Here is a 23,229-nt window from a genome sequence, read left to right on the forward strand (position 1 = left end):
CTCTGCAGCAATTCACACGCAAGATGCTTTTAAGTTGTACAGTGCTGTTTAATACTGAAAGGCATGCACACTTTTTGGAAAAAGTATGGAAATAAAAGAGAAACTATGACAAAAAATAATTGATAAATATCACAAGAAATTTTACCACTGTATAGTTTCTACAGGTAAAGGTATGAATATCATGCCTGCCAAAGACAGCTTTATCATGTCAGGGATTCTCCTATCTGTTTGTTTACAGTGTCAACTTTTGGAGCGAATACAATAGAATCACTTAAGTGTGCCATAAAACCCACTATGGCTGCAATAAAATCCATTATGGACTTCCACTAGATTGAGTGCATTTCCACTAGACATGGGGGAAAAATCCACCGAGTGGATTTCCACTAATCATAGTGAGCACCTAATCCCCTACCTTTTTGTCCACGTCCACCTGACTGAGTGGGCAATCCATAAAACATGATGCGTGTACTCTAAATGTGACTCATATTTATTTATTTTCATTTGTGTACTTTTTACATTTTTTTAACATATAAAAATACATATTTCCCATTATGCCATCAAAAGACACTTTTCATTCAGAAATGACCCTGCTGCCATGCAAAGTAAACATTCTGTGACCACAATCAATTAAAGGAAATTGTCAGAACAAATAAGGTCAGAAATGCATGCAGAAGTAAACATGATTTGTAATCATTACCTGCAAAGTCATATAGTATCAATTATGTATGTCAAACAGATCCTGAAACAATTAATTTTATTAAATCTGCATTCCATTTGCATTCCATCTGCATTTTAACTAAATCAGCAATTTAAAACAATGTTGTTTCTTTTCCCTTATTTGAAATCTTCTTTAGATTTGATGTTTTTGACATTTCTTGTTTGCTGTGAATTACTTATAAAGTTGGCTCAAGGGGAGAGCATGCAAAAGATTTAATCAATTTGATGATCTTGAAATGTGATATTGTTGTACCATGCAATGAAATAACATTGCCATTCAATATACTAAATATTAGCAGGGCACATCAGTATATTTATCCATGTCTTACTCTAGAATAAAAAAAAAAAATACAACGGTGTTCCTGGAACACCTAAGTGCTTGAGACAATCTGCTATCACCACGTTTAGTTGTGGAATAATAAATCTTTCATCAAATACATTTTAACAATTATGCTTTGGAAGAAAAAAATACAGGGATTGAAAATAGAAAAAATATTAACAGTAATTATACCTTTAATACATACCCTCACTGTCTATCATTTCTATTGTTCCCAATCTCTGATGAGTGTGGGGAAAGTTGACAAGTACCTTGCTGATGTTTGTAAAGCAGTTGTATTCTGGAATGCCTGCAGAATCATTAAATTATTACTAGAATGCTTAATCTTTGTGATTCTGTGTATAGCAGTCATAAATATGACCTGTGCTATATATACGCAACTACTTTATCTAGAGGATTGTTCCAAACAAGTACATGTATGTGTCATAATAATCCATACAACACAAAATAAAGCAAGTATTTATTTATAAACAGCATAAAAGTGAATGAATTTAGAAGCAAACAATAATTTAATGGGAGTAATAACCATACAACATGCCTATATTACAAGTGGGGCAGTGGTATACTGTGAGGCTTTATAGTGACAGACCACTGTATCAGTATTGGATGACAAGTTTACTTGGTATATTTATTATGAGGGACAAGGACAAGTTACTTAGCATACTGAAGCACTTTATTGTGAGGGATCACTATACCAGTATTGTGTGGCAAATTTATTTGGTATACTGAATGGTCTATCATAAGAGATCACTTATCAGTATTGGATGGCAGGTTTATTTGGTATACTGAATGGTCTATCATAAGAGATCACTTATCAGTATTGGATGGCAAGTTTATTTGGTATACTGAATGGTCTATCATAAGAGATCACTTATCAGTATTGGATGGCAAGTTTATTTGGTATACTGAATGGTCTATCACAAGAAATCACTTATCAGTATTGGATGGCAAGTTTATTTAGTCTACTGAATAGTTTTATTGTGAGGGACCATTTTACCAGTAATGGATAGCAAGTTTCCTTGGTATTAGAGCTGGGTACCATAACAAAATTATGTACTGCAGTACATACCAAGATACATACTATTGTATACTGCAATTATATTAGGGATCAACAGTTTCATGATCTGGGGCAGGGGCCTGACATGTAAAAATTATTATTTTGAGATGACATAAAATATTTCAGCTCAGAAGAAAGGTCAGTACCTTATAGGACATGAATTAGCTAAGTTAATGTTAACTGCTGTATAATTTGCAATCTAAAACTGAAACTAAAGTGGGATGATAAAGGTTACATTATATTGGACACTGTAAAAGTCACTTAGAACTTGATAAAAATAGGAAGTGTTGACACTGAAACCTACAATACACTAGGTACACTACTGATATAATAGGCAGGGAAGCTTTGAGTGGGATGCCAACACCCAGACAAGATAAGGGTATTTATAACATAGAGCCACTAAGCATAAAACACACATGCTCAGCAAATGAGTGTCATTTAGTGGACTTGAGAAATTATGTTAAATTCAAACAGAAACAAACTGATCTCCTAAAAATCTTAGGATGATCCTCATTTGTACTAATGAGTATGTGAACTTGACATTAACACGCTACAGTATTCTCATACCATCCCATTTGTTTGTACCACCTCTAATGATTTTAAAAACAGAAGCAGCAAGCATAGAAAAAGCACACAACTTAGTCACTTTATTCAAAATTTATAAAATCTAGCCTGACTGTTGCCAGAGCAACACAAAGCATGTTAACCTGTTGGCATTTTGAATCAAACAAGAGTTTCTTTAGTAACACGGTCAAAATATTTACTTGGGCCAGTCTCTGTTTTCAAGCAACACATGTGATGTAGTTTACCATCTTGGAAAATCTCAATAATTCCATAAATTTTGGATTTACATGTCTTTAAGCACATATAAGAGTTCCTCCTATTTCTTTGATCAATTTGTTTAAAAATAATAAAACTAGACATTGCAAATACTGGATGCAAACAACACAGTTTTTACTGAAATAGACTATTCTAGAAACCAGAAATGGACAGCAAGCAGTCTGTTTGCCTGTTGACATGGGAACATCGATTCACATTTAGACGCCAATAATTTGACAGTGTTAGAAACCACTTTGTGACAATTAGATGAGAAATTATGAATCAGTGAATGAAATGTCTAAGTTCTGTGCATTTTTTATGTACTGGATGCTTTAAGTTTTTAAAGTTGGTAGGTGGTTACAAACTGGAGGGTGTGCTAGTACTATAGTAAATAACTACAACTGAACCTTATTTACAAATCCTAAATCTGTCTTCTTCCAAAAGTTGGAATTTGCCAGAATGTACTTCACAGCATACCATTTTGTCACTACACTGGCATATATTAAAGGATCCTAAATATCATTATAACTAAAATATTCAAAATTAATTTGTGACAAATACATCTGTTTAGTAAAAGGATAAATAATAAATTTTAATTTATAAATTATTTTGTGACGAAAAATAAAAAATATGCTGTTAATATCATTACTTTCACAACATGATTATTCAAGAGTTTCTGTATGTTCCATACTGATGGAAAACACCAAAGTATTGGTATAGTGAAAAAGTACCAGGATATTACCACATAAAAATGCCATGGTAAGCCAGTATATCTATGATACCATGCACCTCGACATGGTATACTGAAGGGCTTTATTGTGAGGGACCAATGAACTAATACAGGATGGCAAGTTTACATGGTATAATCAAGAGCTTTATAGTGGGGGAACACTATATCAGTATTGGATGGCAAGTTTACTTGGTATGCTGAATGCTTTATCATAAGGGAACACTTTATCAGTATTGGAGGGCAGATTAACTTAACAGACGAAGGAGGTATATAGTGAGGGACCACTGTATTGTATTGGAATGCAAGTTAACCTGGCATACTGAATGGCTTTATAGTATGGGAACAATATACTAGTATTGGATGGCAATTTATTTGGTATACTGAATGCTTTATCATAAGGGAACACTGTATCAGTATTGGAGGTCAGATTAACTTAACAAAGGAGGTATATAGTTAGTGACCACTGTGTAACACAAGTTTACCTGGCATACTGAATGGTTTTATCGTGAGGGACAACTGTACCAGTATTGGATGGCAATTTATTTGGTGTACTGAAGGGCTTTATAGTATGGGAACAATATACTAGTATTGGATGGCAATTTATTTGGTATACTGAAGGGCTTTACAGTATGGGAACAATATACTAGTATTGGATGGCAACTTATTTGGCATACTGAAGGGCTTTATAGTATGGGAACAATATACTAGTATTGGATGGCAATTTATTTGGTATACTTAAGGGCTTTATAGTATGGGAACAACATACTAGTATTGGATGGCAATTTATTTGGTATACTGAAGGGCTTTATAGTATGGGAACAATATACTAGTACTGGATGGCAATTTATTTGGTATACTGAAGGGCTTTAGGTATACTGAAGGGCTTTATAGTATGGGAATAATATACTAGTATTGGATGGCAATTTATTTGGTATACTGAAGGGCTTTATAGTATGGGAACAATATCCTAGTATTGGATGGCAATTTATTTGGTATACTGAAGGGCTTTATAGTATGGGAACAATATACTAATACTGGATGGCAATTTATTTGGTATACTGAAAGGCTTTATAGTATGGGAACAATATACTAGTACTGGATGGAAGGTTATCATGTTATAATGAGGAGCTTTATCATGACAGATTACTGTTACAGTATCAGTACTTGATGGCTGATAAACCTGATATACTGAAGGACTTTACAGTGAAAAATCACTCAACCAATACTTGATGGCTGATTAACTTGATATAATGAAGGGCTTTACAGAGATTAATAACTGTGCCAGTACTTGATGGCTGATTAACTTGATTTATCACATAGTCTGTAGACTTTCCTACAGTGTGTGCAGTTTCATATTTTTTATATCATACATGTGAACATATCACTTTATGTGATTCTGTTTGGTCCAAATAAGCCCAAGAAATTATTGTGCAGTATTCTCTTTACTGATTGGCTGCGACTGTGGCAAAACTTTTTTAACCCTGCATTCTGGAATTTTTTGTTTTCATTGAACATTTTTGGCCGTCATTTTTATAATCAACTCACAAAAGGAAATTGGGAAAAAAATAGTCTCATCTATTTCAATATTGCCACTTTAAACCCACATGGGTTTGTTATGTCATGTATAACATATCACAACATGAAAAATGGCAAAGCCATAAGGCAAGAACAATAACAACTAGTAAAACTACTGGTATTGCTTAGATGATAACGAGGATAAGGGTGGGGATGGATGGGTGGTGTATCTGTAGCATGGAATCCACCCAATATACAAGCTTGGTTTAAACATGAACTTACTGAAGTAAATAAATTCACCTTTGTTCACAGAAGAATGTAGACGTAAACCAGTCTCCCCAACTGACAGAACTTTATCCAACCACAGTATATTTATGCAGTAAATATGTGATGCAAGTTCGACTCAGAGATTTGTTTACGTCTTCTGTACAATCTAATGTTCCAAATCAAATACTGCAAATATCCAGTCACAAATCCTGTACAGTAAATATATATATTTCTGCATCCAGTAATCGTTTTTTCACAATAATATTGCAACAATGTAATGTTTAGTTGTGGAATTTCAACATAAACACTGTCACTGTGTCCTGTAGACCAACTCAAACCAGTACTGTGCACTGTATCAAACAATGTGACATGACACGCACTGGACATCTTGTGTTGACAAATGTTTTGTCTTTTGCAAAATGTTCTGTTTATTTGGATGGATGCTTATTCTTTGATTTATAGTTATCAAAAATGTATAATATACTTTTACTATAATTTCAATTTTGTTTGGGAATTTTTTTTATGCACAACAAATGAAAGGTACAGCATCTGTCAGAATGAACGAAATTATTTGTTCTTCTATCTAAATAATTTCTACTGAAATAAAACTATGTGATAAAAAGATTCCCAAATGGGTAATGATTTAATATTAAAGTTACGAAACTTGTTAAATAATGTCCAGCTTTTGTTGTTGTTGTTGTTGTTATTGTGGGGTTTAACGCCATTTTTCAGCACACGATAGGCCATACATGGCAGCCAGTATTAATGGTGGAGGAGGAATCCAGGAAAACCCTGGAAAAAACCACCGACCCACGAAAAGCTACTTGCAAGCTTTCTCACATACCCACATTGGCCGAATCCGAGACTCGAACAAACGCAGACAGAGGTCAGATGGCAGTGATCTGTAATGGAGAGCGCTTTAGACCACTCAGCCACTTGAGGCCCCGTCCAGCTTTTGCTTGCCAAGGCTCACAAAAGATGGGCATTATTCAAATCGTTTCATAAATTCAATATTAAATCGTTACCCATTTGAGATCCTCTATATAAGGAAGTGCTTTGCAGCAAGAAACCTCTAAACCAGTTCTTGATGGCTGATTTACTTGATATAATGAAGGACTTTACAGTGAGAAACCACTGTACAAGTAGTTGATGGCTGATTAACTTGATATAATGAAAGGGCTTTACAGTGAGAAACCACTGTACCAGTACTTGATGGCTGATTAACTTGATATAATGAAGGGCTTTACAGCAAGAAACCACTGTACCAGTACTTGACGGCTTATTAACTTGATATAATGAAGGACTTTACAGCGAGAAACCACTGTACCAGTACTTGATGGCTGATTAACTTAATATAATGAAGGGCTATACAGCGAGAAACCACTCTACCAGTACTTGATGGCTAATTAACTTGATATAATGAAGGGCATTACAGCAAGAAACCACTGTACCAATACTGAATTGCAGATTAGCTTGGACCAGTGATCAATAATCAGATAAACTGCATTGCTGAAGAAGGTACTAAACATTTTTTCATTTCAGGTCTCACTGGATTATTACAAAATATTGTCTTGAAAAGAAAAACAAACCTATATAAGTTAACTTCTAGAAGCAAACATATACTGCTTCGCTTTAAAAGTGTTCCTCTTTATTTGAAGATTACTATCAAAGAAATATTTTCCTATCATTTAAATTATGTCAATTTACAATTCTGAAAAATTTTGCATGTTTGAATTTCATGATTTTGTCACTTAGTGCTATGAATGGTTTAATTCTCATTTCATCATGCTATATTTTTGCAGCTTTGCACTAGACAACAAGTCACCAAAGTAAAAAGTACTTGGAAACTTCTCCATTGTATATGATTATGTTTTTACCCGCATCAATTATCAGTCAAATTATGGCCAATCAATTATATTCAATACACTACATATCACACTAACCTTCCAACATCTTGTCAAGGAAGCCCCTAGCACTGTCTTGGGTTGGAGTCACAAAAAGATAGTCATCCACAACCCTCATTATCAGTTCATCCTCTGCAAAAGTGAAGTGACTTCTTTCCATATGGCCATAAAACAGGCTGCAAAGGAGGGTAGATAAAACAGATCCCTGGCTGATTCCCTTTGTCTGAAGAAAGAAACTGCCTCCAACCTGAAATATGTCATTAAAATTAGCAGTTATAAACCTGCTTCTGATTAAATTTACAACACTTAACAGCACTGTGATTTAAACAAATGATAGTTTCGTCATGACTGATTATCAGATATATTCTGCACAAGAAAATGAAACCTCTAGATTTTGGATTGGAATAGCTATTTGTGTTTATCATATATAGCAAGGAAGGTATATTAGTATGCCAAATCCTAGACTTCTTCTAACAATCAGACATAAATAAACTCTGGATAAATAAAGGCTGGATAGTGTAAAGTTTACAAAGTAAAAATATTCCAATGGGATACTACTGTCAATGCCTGTGATGGAGGATGTGAACTTCAAAATATATTGTTATGGGATGCAAACACCATTGCCTGTAATGAAAGATGTGAACTTTGACAAATATTATAATGAGATTCAAATGCCATTGCCTTTAACGGAGGATGTGAACTCTGACATATATTAAAATGAGATACATAAATGATACTGGCTGTAATCAAAGATGTGAACTTTGATAAATTTTCTATTGGATAAAAAATACCATTGCCTGTAATGGAGATGTGAGCTTTGACAAATGTTTTAAAGCTGATATAAGTGCCACTGCCTGTAATGGAAGCCATTTTTCAGCACAAGATAGGCTATACATGGCGGACAGTATAACTGGTGGAGGAAGAACCCTGGAAAACCCAGGGAAGAACCACCGACCCACGAGAAGGTACTGGCAGGCTTTCCCATGTACCCACGCTAGCCGAGCCTTTGACTCGAACCCACGCAGACAGAGGTGAGATGGCAGTGATCCGGAACGGTGAGCGCTTTAGACCACTCGGCCACTCGGGGCCCTGATGATGTGAAGTTGACAAATATTCTAATGAGATACAGATGCCATTGCCTGTAATGGAAGACATAAATTCTGACAACTGTTTTAATGGGATACAAATGCCATTGCCTGTAATGGAAAATGTAAACTTAGGCAAATATTTTAACCAAAGACACTAAAGCATCACTAAAGGTTGCAGTAGCCTAATTAGAATGTATGGAATACCATTATCATGTACATTTCCTCAATTAGTTTTATAGCTGTGGCATAACATAAAACAAGCCAAATGAACCAAACTAAAAAGTCTGATGCAAGATGTATCCAGGCACATAGTAGGCACATCAAAGAGTCCAAAAATAGCAACATTCTGCCTGCCTTAGAGCTGGGGACATAACAAACTTTTCTATATCATGCAATACAATGTTTTTGTCTGTACTTACTCCATCCTTCCACAAATGGCAAATGTAGTGACAGACTTTATTACCAGAAAATATGATTGGTTTAAATGAACCATTAGCAAATCACCAAAACATAAAAATACCACCATAACTGACCCAATACTCAGTTATCTTAATCAGTCTGGTGTCTGAATAATAAAGGTGTTATTGTTTTTTTTAAATAAATATAACAAGTTTTCTCTAACAAAATGAGGACACAGATTCAGACAGCTGATGGAACAGAACATTCAGCTCATGACAGATCAGGAGATCCACAAAAAGGTCAGGAGTTTTGACTTCAAAAGAGGAAGATATTTTTTTTTCAATCTGATTTTTAGCATGTAAATGGACAAAAGTGACAACTAATGAACCAATTTCCATTTGTTTAACATAAAAATTTGCACATCATCTCATCAGTCCTCTCACTGAGACTTGTTGCCATTAACATGCTTCTTATACAGTTGGCAGTCCTCAACATTGTTGATCTTAACACATAGGAGATGATATACTGTTACTGGATCCACACCTTGAGTCAGCCTAATGTTTCTTCATTACTGTCACCATCAATACTGCTGTTGTCATTGTTACAACAGTAGAATCTATCTTGAAAGACCTCACCATTTGCCAACAAAAAGCAGTTGCACAAATCAGGTGTACACTCGAAACAGGCTTATGCAAAGGATCTGTTTTCATCATCAAAATCCAACACTGTTTAAGAAAGGAAAATACCCACAATAACTATACACTAATTATAATCTTTATTCACAGTTCTTGTTAAAATATTGCATGCATTAATCTGAAAATAATTTTAATGAGCAATATAATAAACATCTATCACTGAATATTCACATTTATATTTGGAGTATTAGCAAATGAACTGAAAATTAGTTTTGGTAATATTTATTTATTCTGTCCTTAAGTTAACTTCAATTCTTTCAATTTACATTAATTCTTTTCCCCAATGTTGACATGTGGGTTGTAATCACTGTAACATCAAAGAAAAGTTCCTTGATGCTCCACCAAGTTAAAGACTTTCCAGAATTCAAGATAATATTATTTCTTCCTTTTATGTGTTAAGTGTTGAAACCATCTCTGATATTCTTCAGTGATAACAAGAGTTTTAAATTAACTGCCGTGGTACACATGCTGGATGTTGGCTTGGTACCATTTTGATTTTGGACAAATCAGACATCATTAGAAGTCTTATGGTAAAAAACCCATATCATAATGATCTTCCATGCATGGGGAGTAGTGGCAACAAGACTTTTCAGTCATCGTGGCAGCATCATTTTAATTAGGACCAACTAGGTATCAGAAGTCTACTGGTAAAAACTCCATGTTGATATAGTCATCCATTTGGAGAGAAGCAGATATAACAATATTTTTTACAAAAAGGACATTCCATTCAGGGCTGTTCCAGTAAAACATATACCCCCCAGGGGGAAGGCACTTTCAAATTCAACCAACCCACAACAGAAGCAATTTAAAAAAATTATGATCCACCGTCAGATGTTTTAATCGAGAAACACTGCCCCCTACAGAAGTATATTTTTTTAACATAATTTCTGGCTATGGGTTAGTGGGTGGTAGAAGCGATTTTAATATTGGGTTGGGGACAGAAGCAATTTAAATGACAGCTGGCTGGAGGTAATCTACTGAATTCATATACATCATATAATCTACTGCATATTTTTATTTGTATTCATTCATTATAATCAGTTTTTTGTTCTTTTGTTTGTTTGTCTGTCAGCCAAGTATGTCTCTGATACTGTGAAATCACAGATTTTCATGGTGGCTTATTATTTGTAGATGTCATTGATCAGTCCCTTAATACCTACTAATTTAACATCCATGAATACAGATTTTATAATAGATATTTCTATTCTAATACAGAAATCATGAATTTGTATCCTCACTAAACTCTGTGTTTCCTAAGGTGATCAATATGTCTTGCTATTTTTCTTTGTTCTCAGGCAGGCTGCTTTTGATTAGAATAGTAGTTAAATCTTGTATTGCTTTAAATGTGTGGTCAGATTCTACGATTCATTGTTATTATTTTTTCCAATAAATGTTTTGGTAAACTTAAATGATTTGTCAGAAAAAAAACCAATGATGCCTGTGGAAGTGATGTTGCATCATTTGTCTACTTTTACACTATATCATTTCTTGTAAGAACATCTTTTTCAGTTACCAATGTCTTATTTTTACACCTTGTTGCAAGACTAATATAAAGTTATAAAAAATTATAGCAAGTCAAATATTTTTATATCATAGATTTAAAAAAATGGATGAAAGTCAAGGAATCATTTTTCCCAGAGCACTCATAAAATCAATGTCATTGCAGTTAAATGTATTGTCAACAACATCATAATCATCTTGTGTGGCATAGCAGTAACATTCTGCACTTTCAATCCAGTTGTCACAGGTTCTATCTCCCACTTCTAGTCTTTCATATGAGACTTATACCTATGGCCTGAGGGACTTTCATGGCAGAGTGGTATAAGATGCTTGTCTTGTGAAACAGATCTGAGGGGCTTCCATGGCAGTGGTACAAGATGCTTGTCATGTGATTACTTGCCTCCAATGTGCTAATGAGAATGTTGCCAGTTACTTGTGTAAGGTCAGTGGTTCTACATAACTGGTGTTTGGTGTCTCAAAAGGACTTGGATTTTCTTCAGCAGTAAAACTGGCTGCCATATATAGATTCTCTTCATCTGAAAATGGTGTAAAGGCCATAATGATAAACTGAAACCCCAAGATCTCATGTCTAAATGACTTCAGTTGGAGATAAACGTCAAATCAAGAGGCTCCATGTGCCCAAGTGTACTAAGGTGCTTGCTTTTACATCACTTAAACATCGCAAGCAGTGAGTTTGTGTCACAGATCAACTAATTCAGGTAGGTGGTCTTTCGGGGTTCTTCCTCCACCTAATATATTGTAAAAAAAATCACCCAAAAACCCAAAATCAAACCACACTGAATCAACCAACTAATCAACTGTGGCAACAGCAGCAAAGGTACTAGTCAATCATTTTTGCCACAGCTGTATGAGTTTATAACTTTTGACTCAAGTAATTTTTGTAGACCTTAGAATATCGTCAATTATGCCTTTCTGTCAGTTACCTAAAAGTCATCGTCAGTTGGTGCAAATGGAATTTTCATGGTGAGCATATGAGATGGAAAAGTCTTGTGCAATCCTGCATCACACACTGCCAAAAAGTTTACATTTTAGCTCACTTAAATTTTCTCTTAACAATGTTCATTGTTCCAACTAGAACTGTTATAACTTATTCAAGCTATATTCACCAATATCTGGTGATATACATCTGTAATAAATATTTGCAACAAAGTATGAGAATGCATCAATGTTTTTCAATGATGCATTTGAATTGAGCAACAACCACAATCAACAAACCAAGAAATAACATCATTCACATCTCTCAGGTAGAAGTAGGGTATAATCATAATCTGCCAAAAGATTTTTAATTTTTTAAATTTGCCAAATATTTTTTTCCAACCATACTGATTCAGTGGACATATCACCAGAATAGACAGAAACAGACCAGAAGGTTAAAATCAATTTGATACATCTTTTAAGTAGCTAAATTCATATTGGTTTAGTTAACTGTACACCCTTTATTGTCTTCCTTTTGATGAAATTTCTTACTGAAGCTAAGAAAATAATGTTGCACACATACAAAAAGAGGCACACTTCTACTCATTACTGTTTTTATTATACTTCTCCATTCCAGCCTGTACTTATGATCTTCTCCCCCCACATACTGTTTGTCTTGTTTATGATATGTATCTAAATTTCTCACTTACTTTTCCTACTACTAATACTATACAAATGTTCTGTGAATATGCATATCAGTGTGAAACACAATGGGGAGACTAAATCCAAGATTGAAAACCTCTACATTTCAGGCTGTATTCTGCATGGATTCCATATTTCTGCACAAAACTCGAGAGTTCAGGACTCTGCACTAATTCAGTTCACACTGTAAATATGTGCAAACACCATGATATTAAAATTCAGTAACTTAAAATTTTGAGTGCTCATGATCAAATTTATATCAGTATAGACACATCTATGATGACAGCTTTTGTGAAGAAAAAAAACCATAACAGCAGCACCATTTTCTGGATCTATGCAAATTTGAAATGTGTGCTTTCAATACTGCACCAAAGAGTCAGCTGCTGATTTCAGTCATGAGTCGTCCAAACTCGGGTCTGTAAAGGGATGTAAATTATGTTAATAAAACAATGTCCCTCACTTTTACTAAAATCTTACTTTCATTAGCAACCAATCAGGGACAGTCAAACACATATATACTCTATTTTATCTTCACTGATTTATAGTATGGTTCTCGTTCTTTCACATCTGTAGTAATGCGAGTCCTTGAACAACTCTCAATGGTTGTAAGCCTTTTTCGACCATGCTGAATGGGCACACTGTAAGATAATGTTCAAGTAACAGAAATACCATGGGATAACCAGAGACCAATAAAACTGAATAGTCAAGTTATCTCCTCTGCAGGGAAGCTGCCACAATTTCAGGATGTACTCTACATTTTGTGTATGTGTGATCTCCAATGAGGAAGTGGTGGTGGTGGGAATTTCCATTGTTAAATATCTCACTAACACTTAAAAATCTGTCACTCTTTCTTTCTGTTCCACTCTGTTACAGCTCTACTGAAATCAAAATTCTCGAAGAGATGTCATCTCTAGTTGTATAGCGATTATTACTGTGATGTCATTGGGCATGGTCACGTGGTTGTGGTGGGGTCTTGGTTGGGATGGCATAAAGACTATAGGCTTACTCCATATTTGACAGCTAATTATGATGTTGTCAAAAGAATTCAAATTTTTTTAGCAATTCAGTTGGACTCGGATACTTGATTCATAGTCAGTGAACAGGTTCTAAAATTGATTTGTTTATTTTGGAGCAATATTCCTCCATCACATTCAAGACTTGGATATACCAAAGGTGAAATTGGTACAGTTGCATCCTAAACTACTATTGTTGCTACTTCAAATGTTATTTAATGTGAGACTTTAATGCAAGAACTCGTAGCTTCAGTTATTTTTGGGTTAAAAGAATTAATTTCTTCTCAAACAACTCAATTTGGTGCAGATTACATTGTTTTTTAATGATACGGTGAGAATTCTTGATGTGTAAAAATTGCGCAAGAAATGAACAACATCAGATCAGAAAATTACTACCACTGGGAAATACTGATAGGAATATACAGAAATAATGATATAATTATTAAAGTAGAATATGTGGTGACAATATGAGCACTAGTTCTACAACTTTGTGCAAAATACATCTTGTACAACTATTCTGTTGTTTCTAACAAACTGTAATATGGCAATAATTTCTGTCCACTTTTTACTTTAGTCTCTTGCTAATTAATAGTTTTAGATTTTACAACACTAAGCACATTTTACCTTTTGACAATAACACATCATTACAAATATTCAGATTGCAAGAAAATAGAAGTTACAATTTTATTAAAAGCACTGGTACCAGTAAGACTAAAGGAGACGGTAAAAAAAAAAGATTCAGGATGATTAGATTAGTAGTGTAGTAAAGAATCCATATATCAGAATGACATCAAGTATTTTTCCATCAATTTCATCATCAGTTAATGATACTGCTTAAAAATGTATTATACTAGATAATAGACTTTTTAAGTTATCCATTTTGCAATACAAATACCAAATGATGGCTTGGAACAAAGTGCCAATGAGGTCTGCAGAAAATATCACCAAGATCAAAATATACAATAGGAAGAACCGAACACAAACAGGACAAATTTTATCCATCTTGTTTTGAGTTTACACATATCAGTCAGTCTCTTATGTTTAATGTCATTTAATTTTTGCACATAGTGAGCATGTACATCATTTGGTCATACATCTGCATGATACAAAAGTTTGTCCTTTTATTCTTTTGTTGCTCAGTGGTTCTGCCAACTTGAGATCTACACACACTTAATTATGTTGTATGGGGATCTCTGATGTTCCCTATGAGCATTAATCTGTTAATTGTTTCTGAATTTAATATGATCCTCCTCCTCCTGTGTACGAATAGTATTCTGTGCTGTAAACTCCTTTCACTGCCTGCTGTCCGAAACACATATGCATAACTAGCTTGAACAAGTTACTGTTCTTTATGGTTGTACAATTTTCAACATCCCACATGTATGGCCCCATGGGTATTCTCTCTTGGATATCTCTGTCCCAAAAAGAAAAGTTTTGAACCAGAGGTCTCGTTAGGATTTTAAAACTAAAGAGTCCATGGCTCCCATTTTGGTAAAAATATGAGTCCCATCAGGAAAAGTTGCAGTCCCCTCTCAGGAAACTATGCCAATTATAAGAACTATTGGTTGCCATAGAGTTTAATTTCTATATTCTTTATAACACTGACATAGCTCTTGCTTGTCCATCATAGTGAGTCTGAATTTTTTCGATCCAAGGAAGGTCTTATTTAAAGCACTAAGCTAGGCATCATACATTTTCTTACACTTGGCTAATGTCCCTTTCAAACAATCAGTTCTAGCAACTTTAGCCCTCTCCTGAATCTCACAATCTTCGTCAGTTTGCCGTTGAACCCCAAAATACTCATTCAAGTCTATGTCTCAACATGTCATGATTCCGAGGTCACGTGCACTGCTTATTCCGTTACACTCGGAAATGAACACAATAATGAAAGCTAAAGTTGTTTATTTGATGTACTGTTATAAATGACCACATGTACATCTCTGGGTATTTCTGCCTCTGAATTCAAGCACTGTAAAAATCCGTAGATTTTCCCACCAGCTGCCAGTCAAAGCCTTTGATCTCACCGCTTAGCTATTGCAGCATGTTCTTTTGATGTACTCTGAGAGTTGTGACACCCGGGGGGGCTTTCAACCACTAAATTCTGTAATTGTAAATATCATCACAGCTAACTGATCAACACATTTTCCCACTATGCAGGTGACTGAAGCTGCACTGGCAAGTCTTTGAATTTTACCGCCCACCTAAATAAAAAAAATGGCGTCTAAATACGCGTGATTATAAGCGTTTCCGAGACCTCTGTCAGTTTTCACTAACACGAACTCTGCCAAAGATTCACTTCCTTGAATCAGTGTTTTGCTGCCTCTTATGCCAGATTTTTCTCTTCCATAATGCTGTATTAGGGTTTTAAGTCCAACATTCCCATAGTCTGCTTGTTTAGACATGGGTATATTTAATAAATATAACCGGCATATTGTCCATCTAACACGTACATCGGACTCGCACTCAACATCAATTTTGGGCTCAAAATCACACTGGTATTTCCAGTGACATTTTTCCAATGTCCAACAGACCGATATACATGAAAATAATTGTCATCATAGCTATCACCAGCTAGTATTTGCCGAATTGAAAACGTCATCTGAAGACAAACCTTGTTGTGATTCAACCATTTTGGTTTCCTGAGTGGCCCTTATTGGAAACACGCATTTGTAAAACTTCCACGATGAAAGTAAGGCTAAAATTTCATAAAATGCCTGTTCCAGGGTCAATGAACGAATGAAATTTAGTTTAACAGCAATTCATGTCGAACTGAAGTATCCAGATATCTGGATGTTGCATCAAGCGCTGTGAGACAGCTTCGGTGGTTTGAATTACGTTGCGAAATGCACTTTTAAAGTTAAAGTTAAAAGTTTAATAAAAATTGCATACTGCGCAAAGCACATTTTTTTTATATCCGCGGCGTTGACGTAATTTTCTGAACGCGTATCACTGCTTTCAAAGTACATGAATTCGTACAAATTACATGCACTTGCGTGTACTGGCATAATTTTCTGACCCAATGTTTTATTCAAGTTAGACCGAGGGGGGGGGGTAGATGCGATTTTAAATATATAATCGGTTTTTTTCTTCTTCTTTCTGACAACCCCACCAGCGATTTCTCATTTTGTTAGCACAACCCACAACAGAAGTGATTTTCATAACCAACCTTCCACTGTCAGAATCAAAATAGTTCGAAACACAACCTCCTACAGAAGTTTTTTTGAAGTGCTGTCCTGGGGGTGGGGGGGATATATGTTTTACTGGAACAGCACTCAGAGTAGCAATAGCAACATTTTGAAGCTGGATGCTGTAGCAGCCACATCAGACATCAAATCAGCCATGTATTCATTTAAGACCAACTGGATATCATAAGAATGCTTTTGGTGAAAACTCAACATCAATATGACTTTCTGTTCAAATAAGGTTGCGATAATAAGATTTTGAAAATGGCTGCCACGATGGCCATACCTGATGTCAGATTGACAGTTTTTTAACGGTTTTTTACGACCAGCTAGACACAATAAGAAGTGTTTGCAGAGCAGTAGCAATAGCAAAATTTTAAAGATGACTACCACAGTACTGGACATCAGATTAGCACCATTTTCATTAGGACTGATTACACGTCTTTTAGTGAAAACCCCATACTGCTATAACCATCCATTATGGATGAGAAGCAAAAACAAGATAGCCACTGTGGAAGCCATATTGGACATCAGATGGGCAATATTTTCATTTGGGACCAACCAGACCGTGGGATGAATAAGTCTGTGTGTAAAGTCTCAAGACAATCCTCCAAGAAATGTCGGAGGAGTAATGATAACAAACATGTGCTAATGGTTAGACAGATGATGGACAAGAGAATCCCATAAGCTCTTCTGGTCCACAACCTGAATAGCTAAATAAGCACAAAATAAACCATTATTTCTTACTAGTATTAAACACAAAGACAAAATGGTCATTCGACCCAGGCGTTATGGATTAAACATTCAAAGGTGAACAATGTTCTCAACTGCTACAATGAAGCCCTTTAAAAATGATTTTTTTTCCCATTATGAAACTATTAGCACTGCTGGTTTTTGCAAACAAAAAAGAAACATTACAAATCTTTAAACTGACTATGCATATCCATGACTATTCTCTTCAAACAAAGAATGGATAATCTGAATGGTTATTCACTGGACATCGACGCTAAAATGGCAGTTAGTGACATGCACATTTCTCTGGTTTATAGTCTACAATGACACTACTACAATTCTGGAAACTGGTAGTCATCCACAATTTTTGCTCTTTTTTATTTTGCTGTTTAGAACAGTCTTTACATTTTAAGTGGCAATGGTTACAAAGGATTAAATAAAGGTCAGTGGTGTTTATCTCTGTTTATGTGATACGATTATTCATAGTTTGAGCTACATGCACTTTGCCTGTGAACTCTCCTAAGTGGTTATGTTTACATTAAATCAAGGTCAGTGGTGTTTATATCAGTAGCATAATCCATCATCCCAGATTCTGAACAGTAATGTCAAACATACCCTGATGTCAGAATCAAAGGGATGTTAATTTTTACATGGTGCTTGAAATTAGCAACTAAACTGTCTTGACCTACTTAAGACATTAATGTGTCACATGACCACAAAGTCTTAGAATAAATATACTACTACACTGGAAACAATGTATGAAAATAAACGGGAAAAAATTGTTTGTGATAATATTATGACGTATATGAGAGATTTCAGTGAATGACAAGAGGGACAGCAGACAACCCTCATCTTTGGAGGAGAACCCCCCTAACTAAGAGGTTCACATGTATGCAAAAAATTTTTACAGTGTAAGATATAATTCCCATGGAATGAAAAGTAACATGTTAATTTGCCCTAATGATGACCCCAAATTGGCTAACTGATGTAGCAGATCTGTGATTACCATGTCAGACTCACATTCAAAAGGATACGAGTTAAAATGCTATTATTGTATCAGCATGGATCAACCCCCATGGGCAAGGCACGTTACTCCAACTGCTCTAATGAACCTACTTATCTTGCTGTGCCATAAAACACCAAACCAGACCAAGAAACTAAACTAGTCTATACCTTGATGATGTTGTTGAAGAGATGGGATGAGAGAAGCTGCAAGATGGACTCAACTGCCTCATGTTTGTGAAACACCTGAAAAATTAAAAAATACACAACTGCTGACTTGTCTCCTATATCCATCATTTTTTAATATATTATACATGTAGTATGACTTGTCTGCTATATCTATCTAATGACTTGTATCCTATATCCATCTAATGACTTGTCTCCTATATCCATCATTTTTAATAGATTATACACGTAGTATGACTTGTCTCCTATATCAATCTAATGACTTGTATCCTATATCCATCTAATGACTTCTCTCCTATATCCATGCAATGTTTACTAGATTATCCTTGTAATCTGACTTGTCTCTGATATCCATCAAATGCTTAACAGATTATACATATACTAAGACTTGTCTTTATATAGTTGTAAGGTAATTCTTTCATCTTACAGCACAAAATGATCAATTAAAACATCCAATGATACAGTACATGAATTTTACATTAGAAATACTAAAGTTTCCAACATTCAGCAGGGTACATATTCAAAGCTGAGATGTCTTATAAAAGCAGAGCTAGGCTCCCAAGGAAACTGCTTTGATGAGAAATGTGATTTAAAATAATAAATCAAGAAATACCATAGCACACTCATGTCATCTATAAGACATATAAGTGATCAGTAAATTCTATTGGTTGGAAGATATTTAAGAACTGAACTTCATATTCTACAGGATTCATCAAGTCGTGAAGTTGGAAAATTAGGTACGAACTTTGCATGAATGGAAAAATGAAAGTGAAGGCAGTTTGTGCATAGTATGTAATCAACTACTTCATGAATCCGGTAAAATGTTTCATTTTACAACTATAAAAGTAACAAAAAAAATAAAAATGAATCAAAAGAAATAAATAACAGAACTATTTATAACCATCATCAGCAAATATTTACACAAGAAATACACATGAAGTGTGCAAGAATACATTAGCAGTTCATTTCTAATATTATAAATTAACAAGTTCCATTTTACTTTGTCATATGATACAATTTTAAACCACAGTTATCATGGACAGTGAAGATCTACATTTTAAAATCGAGGGAATTAGATATGTAACATGTGCTCCTTTCCCACAATTAATTTGTAGATTTCAGATTTTTATAGTGAATGGATTAGGAGTGCTGTATTACACAAGCACTAACAAATTTAAATCCCCAAACAGGGTCACATAATCACCAAATTTTCTTTAGTATGGATCAGGACAAAAAATATTATAGAAGAACAATGATGCTGAAGTAGTGATGATGGTAGTGATGGTGGTGGCTATGAAGATAATGATGATAATGCAACCTTGTCAACAAGGATGGTATCATGAAGTCCATCCTTTTTAGCTTTCTCCCTGGCAAAGTGGATGAAATCTGGGTTGTAATCAGACAATCGGCATACACTTGCATTGAAGACTCTTTTGAGCTTGTTCCCAGCAATGTAGACACTACCATACCTCCGCACAATGTACTCCTCACAATCTGCCTGTATTTAGAGATGAAACTGCAATGTGTATTCATCTGTAAAGTGACTTTCTGTCTGCTCTCACCAATCCCATTTACATGGTTTCTTTCACTGATCACATTATTTTCAAGTTCTATTTATCCAACCACCAATACACAAGTATAAAATATAATTTTTATTTAAAAAACTATATTTAAACAAGAATTATGTTATGCAAATCAATTTATCTCACCCATGAACCATGCTGTAAATGACTTTTGAAATAAATGATTAAAAAACTTTAACATAAAATCCTTTCTTCATGATGACAACAGTATCACTACCAAAATAGGAATACTACAAATAGCAGATTTTACAACATTTATAAAATAATTCCCATCAGAGACACTTTTTCATCAGATGGCACATCATTTTATATGTAGTATTTCTTCATGTCACAAGATCATTCTTCAAACTACATGGCAATGACATCAATAACTCTTACATGATATCATGACATTAAGTTCTTCGTGTCAAGTAATTGAGTGACATTCAAACAATTCTAAAGAAAATTCATTATATAATACAACAATTACAGACATTTGTTTCAAAGAATAAAGTGTTATGAACAAGTAAACACATTATATTTATCTTCACTTTCTTTAAGTCAGTATGAGGTTGACTGGTTCATAAAATGTCATATTCACCTAAAACAAAAACCAAAATCATTTAATATTATACTTTAATAAAAACCATGCCAGCAGCCAAATTGCTATCACATACTATGCCAGCAGATGAATTGCCACCACATACTATGCCAGCAGCCAAATTGCTATCACATACTATGCCAGCAGCCAAATTGCCACCACATACTATGCCAGCAGATGAATTGCCACCATATACTATGCCAGCAGATGAATTGCCATCACGTACTATGCCAGCAGATGAATTGCCATCACATACTATGCCAACAGATGAATTGACATCACATACTATGTCAGCAGATGAATTGCCATCACATACTATGCCAGCAGATGAATTGCCATCACATACTATGCCAGCAGATGAATTTCCATCACATACTATGCCAGCAGTATTTAACCATTATTCCAGATTGGAACTTCCAGAATTGCACAAAAGTGTTTTGTCATGTGGTCAACATTTAGTTGATCACATGACTTCAGCCCAGAAGTCATTCCTCTGATGAAGGCTTTGTGATAAGGTTGAAAGCTAAGGAGTCATAACCTAAAGGTATGCATTCTTAGTTTCATTGAGAAAAGAAATGTTTTCTGCATAATAGCATTAGTTCCACAGCAAAGAACAAACCTTGTGAATACAGTGGTCCCCTTTAATAAGCCCATGAGATCATGAAATTTGTAAATAAATTTAAATATTTCATATCTGGAATTAAGAATCACATGCCTGATATGGAATCAGTTTGATAAATCTTACAACAAAATGAAAGCTCACCTGTTCAAGAATTTCTCTGATAATATTGAACAATTTCTTTCCTAGGATGGTGTCATAGCAGTTGGTGATATCCGTCTTGACAAAGAACAGCTTCCTGCAATACAAAAGCAGTTGTGATAGGTTTAAATGACTCAAGCCGGCTTTAATTATAGTCCAGACTCAATAATCACATTTCTGCTCCATCGACTATTCCTGTAATATGACGACAAAAGTGAATAACATTGGATCTCAAAAAGAATAAGTTCTGCAAAGATTTATTCCACAATTATGAGAGGGATAGGGTCCAAATGCACATTTATCTAAGAATCCACCATCCAATGACTTTTTAATTTCACTGGTCAACACTTATAAAAGTAATGATTACCTCCAATACCCATAATTAATGAAACTAGACTGCATTTCACCCCAAATCCCTCAAATAGCCCTAACCTAAAAATCTGAAAGGCTTGTATCAGATTCAGAAAAACAGAATGGTACTCTGTTGAATCAACAATCCTGTTCATTATGTATGCTGAATAAACTATATTCCTTGCAAACATTTGAAGAAAGAAACATAGGCATCAAAACAGAATCATTGTTACCTATTTTCCACAAAGATGATATATAAATGATTTTAAAAGCTACCTAACTATATTGTATACAAAAAAGCAAAGATTCAACACTAAATATACAATACTTTTCTTTCATCTAATATAATTGGATGCATGTAAAATTCAGCCTATTCAAAGATTTTGCTGAAAAAAGGAACAAGTGGCTGTTTCATTGAAAACCCAATGTTAATACAACCATCCATTCAAAGGGAGTAACAAAAACAGAATTTTCAGTATTTTGGTGGCCATACTGGATGCCCAAGTCACACTATGCTCATTTACGCCATAAAGACATCATAAGTAGACTTTTGGTGAAAACCCCATGGCAACATTACTTTCCATACTAAGCAGCATTTATATGGTTCCCAATATGGCTGTTGTGCTGCTTGTTTAAACCTTTCTTACATTTCAGAGTTTTATCAGCTAAGAAAATGAAATCTTTATTTCATTCAAAGAACACTGAACAATGATTCAATATCAGTAAATTTAAAATTAATATTAATGAACCTGATGATTCTGCATCATAATTGATTTTTCTTATTAATAGGATGGAACCCAAAAAATCATCATTTAAAACAAAAACACTACAAAGTTCTAAAAATACTTTACAAAATTAGTTTCCAAGAAATTTCACATCTCCAACAAAAAGACAATTGAAATTCAGCTTTTAGGAACAAAGCCCCTCAGTTCCATACCCCCACCACCAGCATACTCACCAGACCACTAGTGGGAGGCCTTAACACTGCACCCCTTTTAAGTTAGGCATATGGCTAAACAATATTAACTTTTCCAAGAGATAATCCTCAAATATTTAAAAAATACTGACCTCTTGTTCTATCCAAGTATGTTTTTATCCTGTCAATTTCAGCAACATGCTGTGTTGCATGGACTATTCAATGCAACACAGCTAGATGTAATATCCAATGCCTATG

General features: G+C 34.6%; 1 protein-coding gene across 1 annotated transcript in view; it reads right to left on the minus strand.

Moving 5' to 3' along the window:
- The window catches only part of LOC149779281 (uncharacterized), a 151,746-nt gene that overhangs the window by 45,518 nt on the left and 82,999 nt on the right, over window positions 1-23,229 (minus strand). The window contains exons 19-23 of the mRNA XM_089939880.1: window positions 21,708-21,801; window positions 20,100-20,279; window positions 18,767-18,841; window positions 7,386-7,593; window positions 1,242-1,343 (exon numbers count right to left, since the gene is read on the minus strand). Coding sequence (XP_089796006.1) covers window positions 1,242-1,343; window positions 7,386-7,593; window positions 18,767-18,841; window positions 20,100-20,279; window positions 21,708-21,801 — 659 coding nt within the window. The remainder of the gene's footprint in view (window positions 1-1,241; window positions 1,344-7,385; window positions 7,594-18,766; window positions 18,842-20,099; window positions 20,280-21,707; window positions 21,802-23,229) is intronic.

This window comes from Sinohyriopsis cumingii, chromosome 17 (genome assembly GCF_028554795.1).
Source record: "Sinohyriopsis cumingii isolate HCF-2022 chromosome 17, ASM2855479v2, whole genome shotgun sequence".
Taxonomy (NCBI): Eukaryota; Metazoa; Mollusca; class Bivalvia; order Unionida; family Unionidae; genus Sinohyriopsis; species Sinohyriopsis cumingii.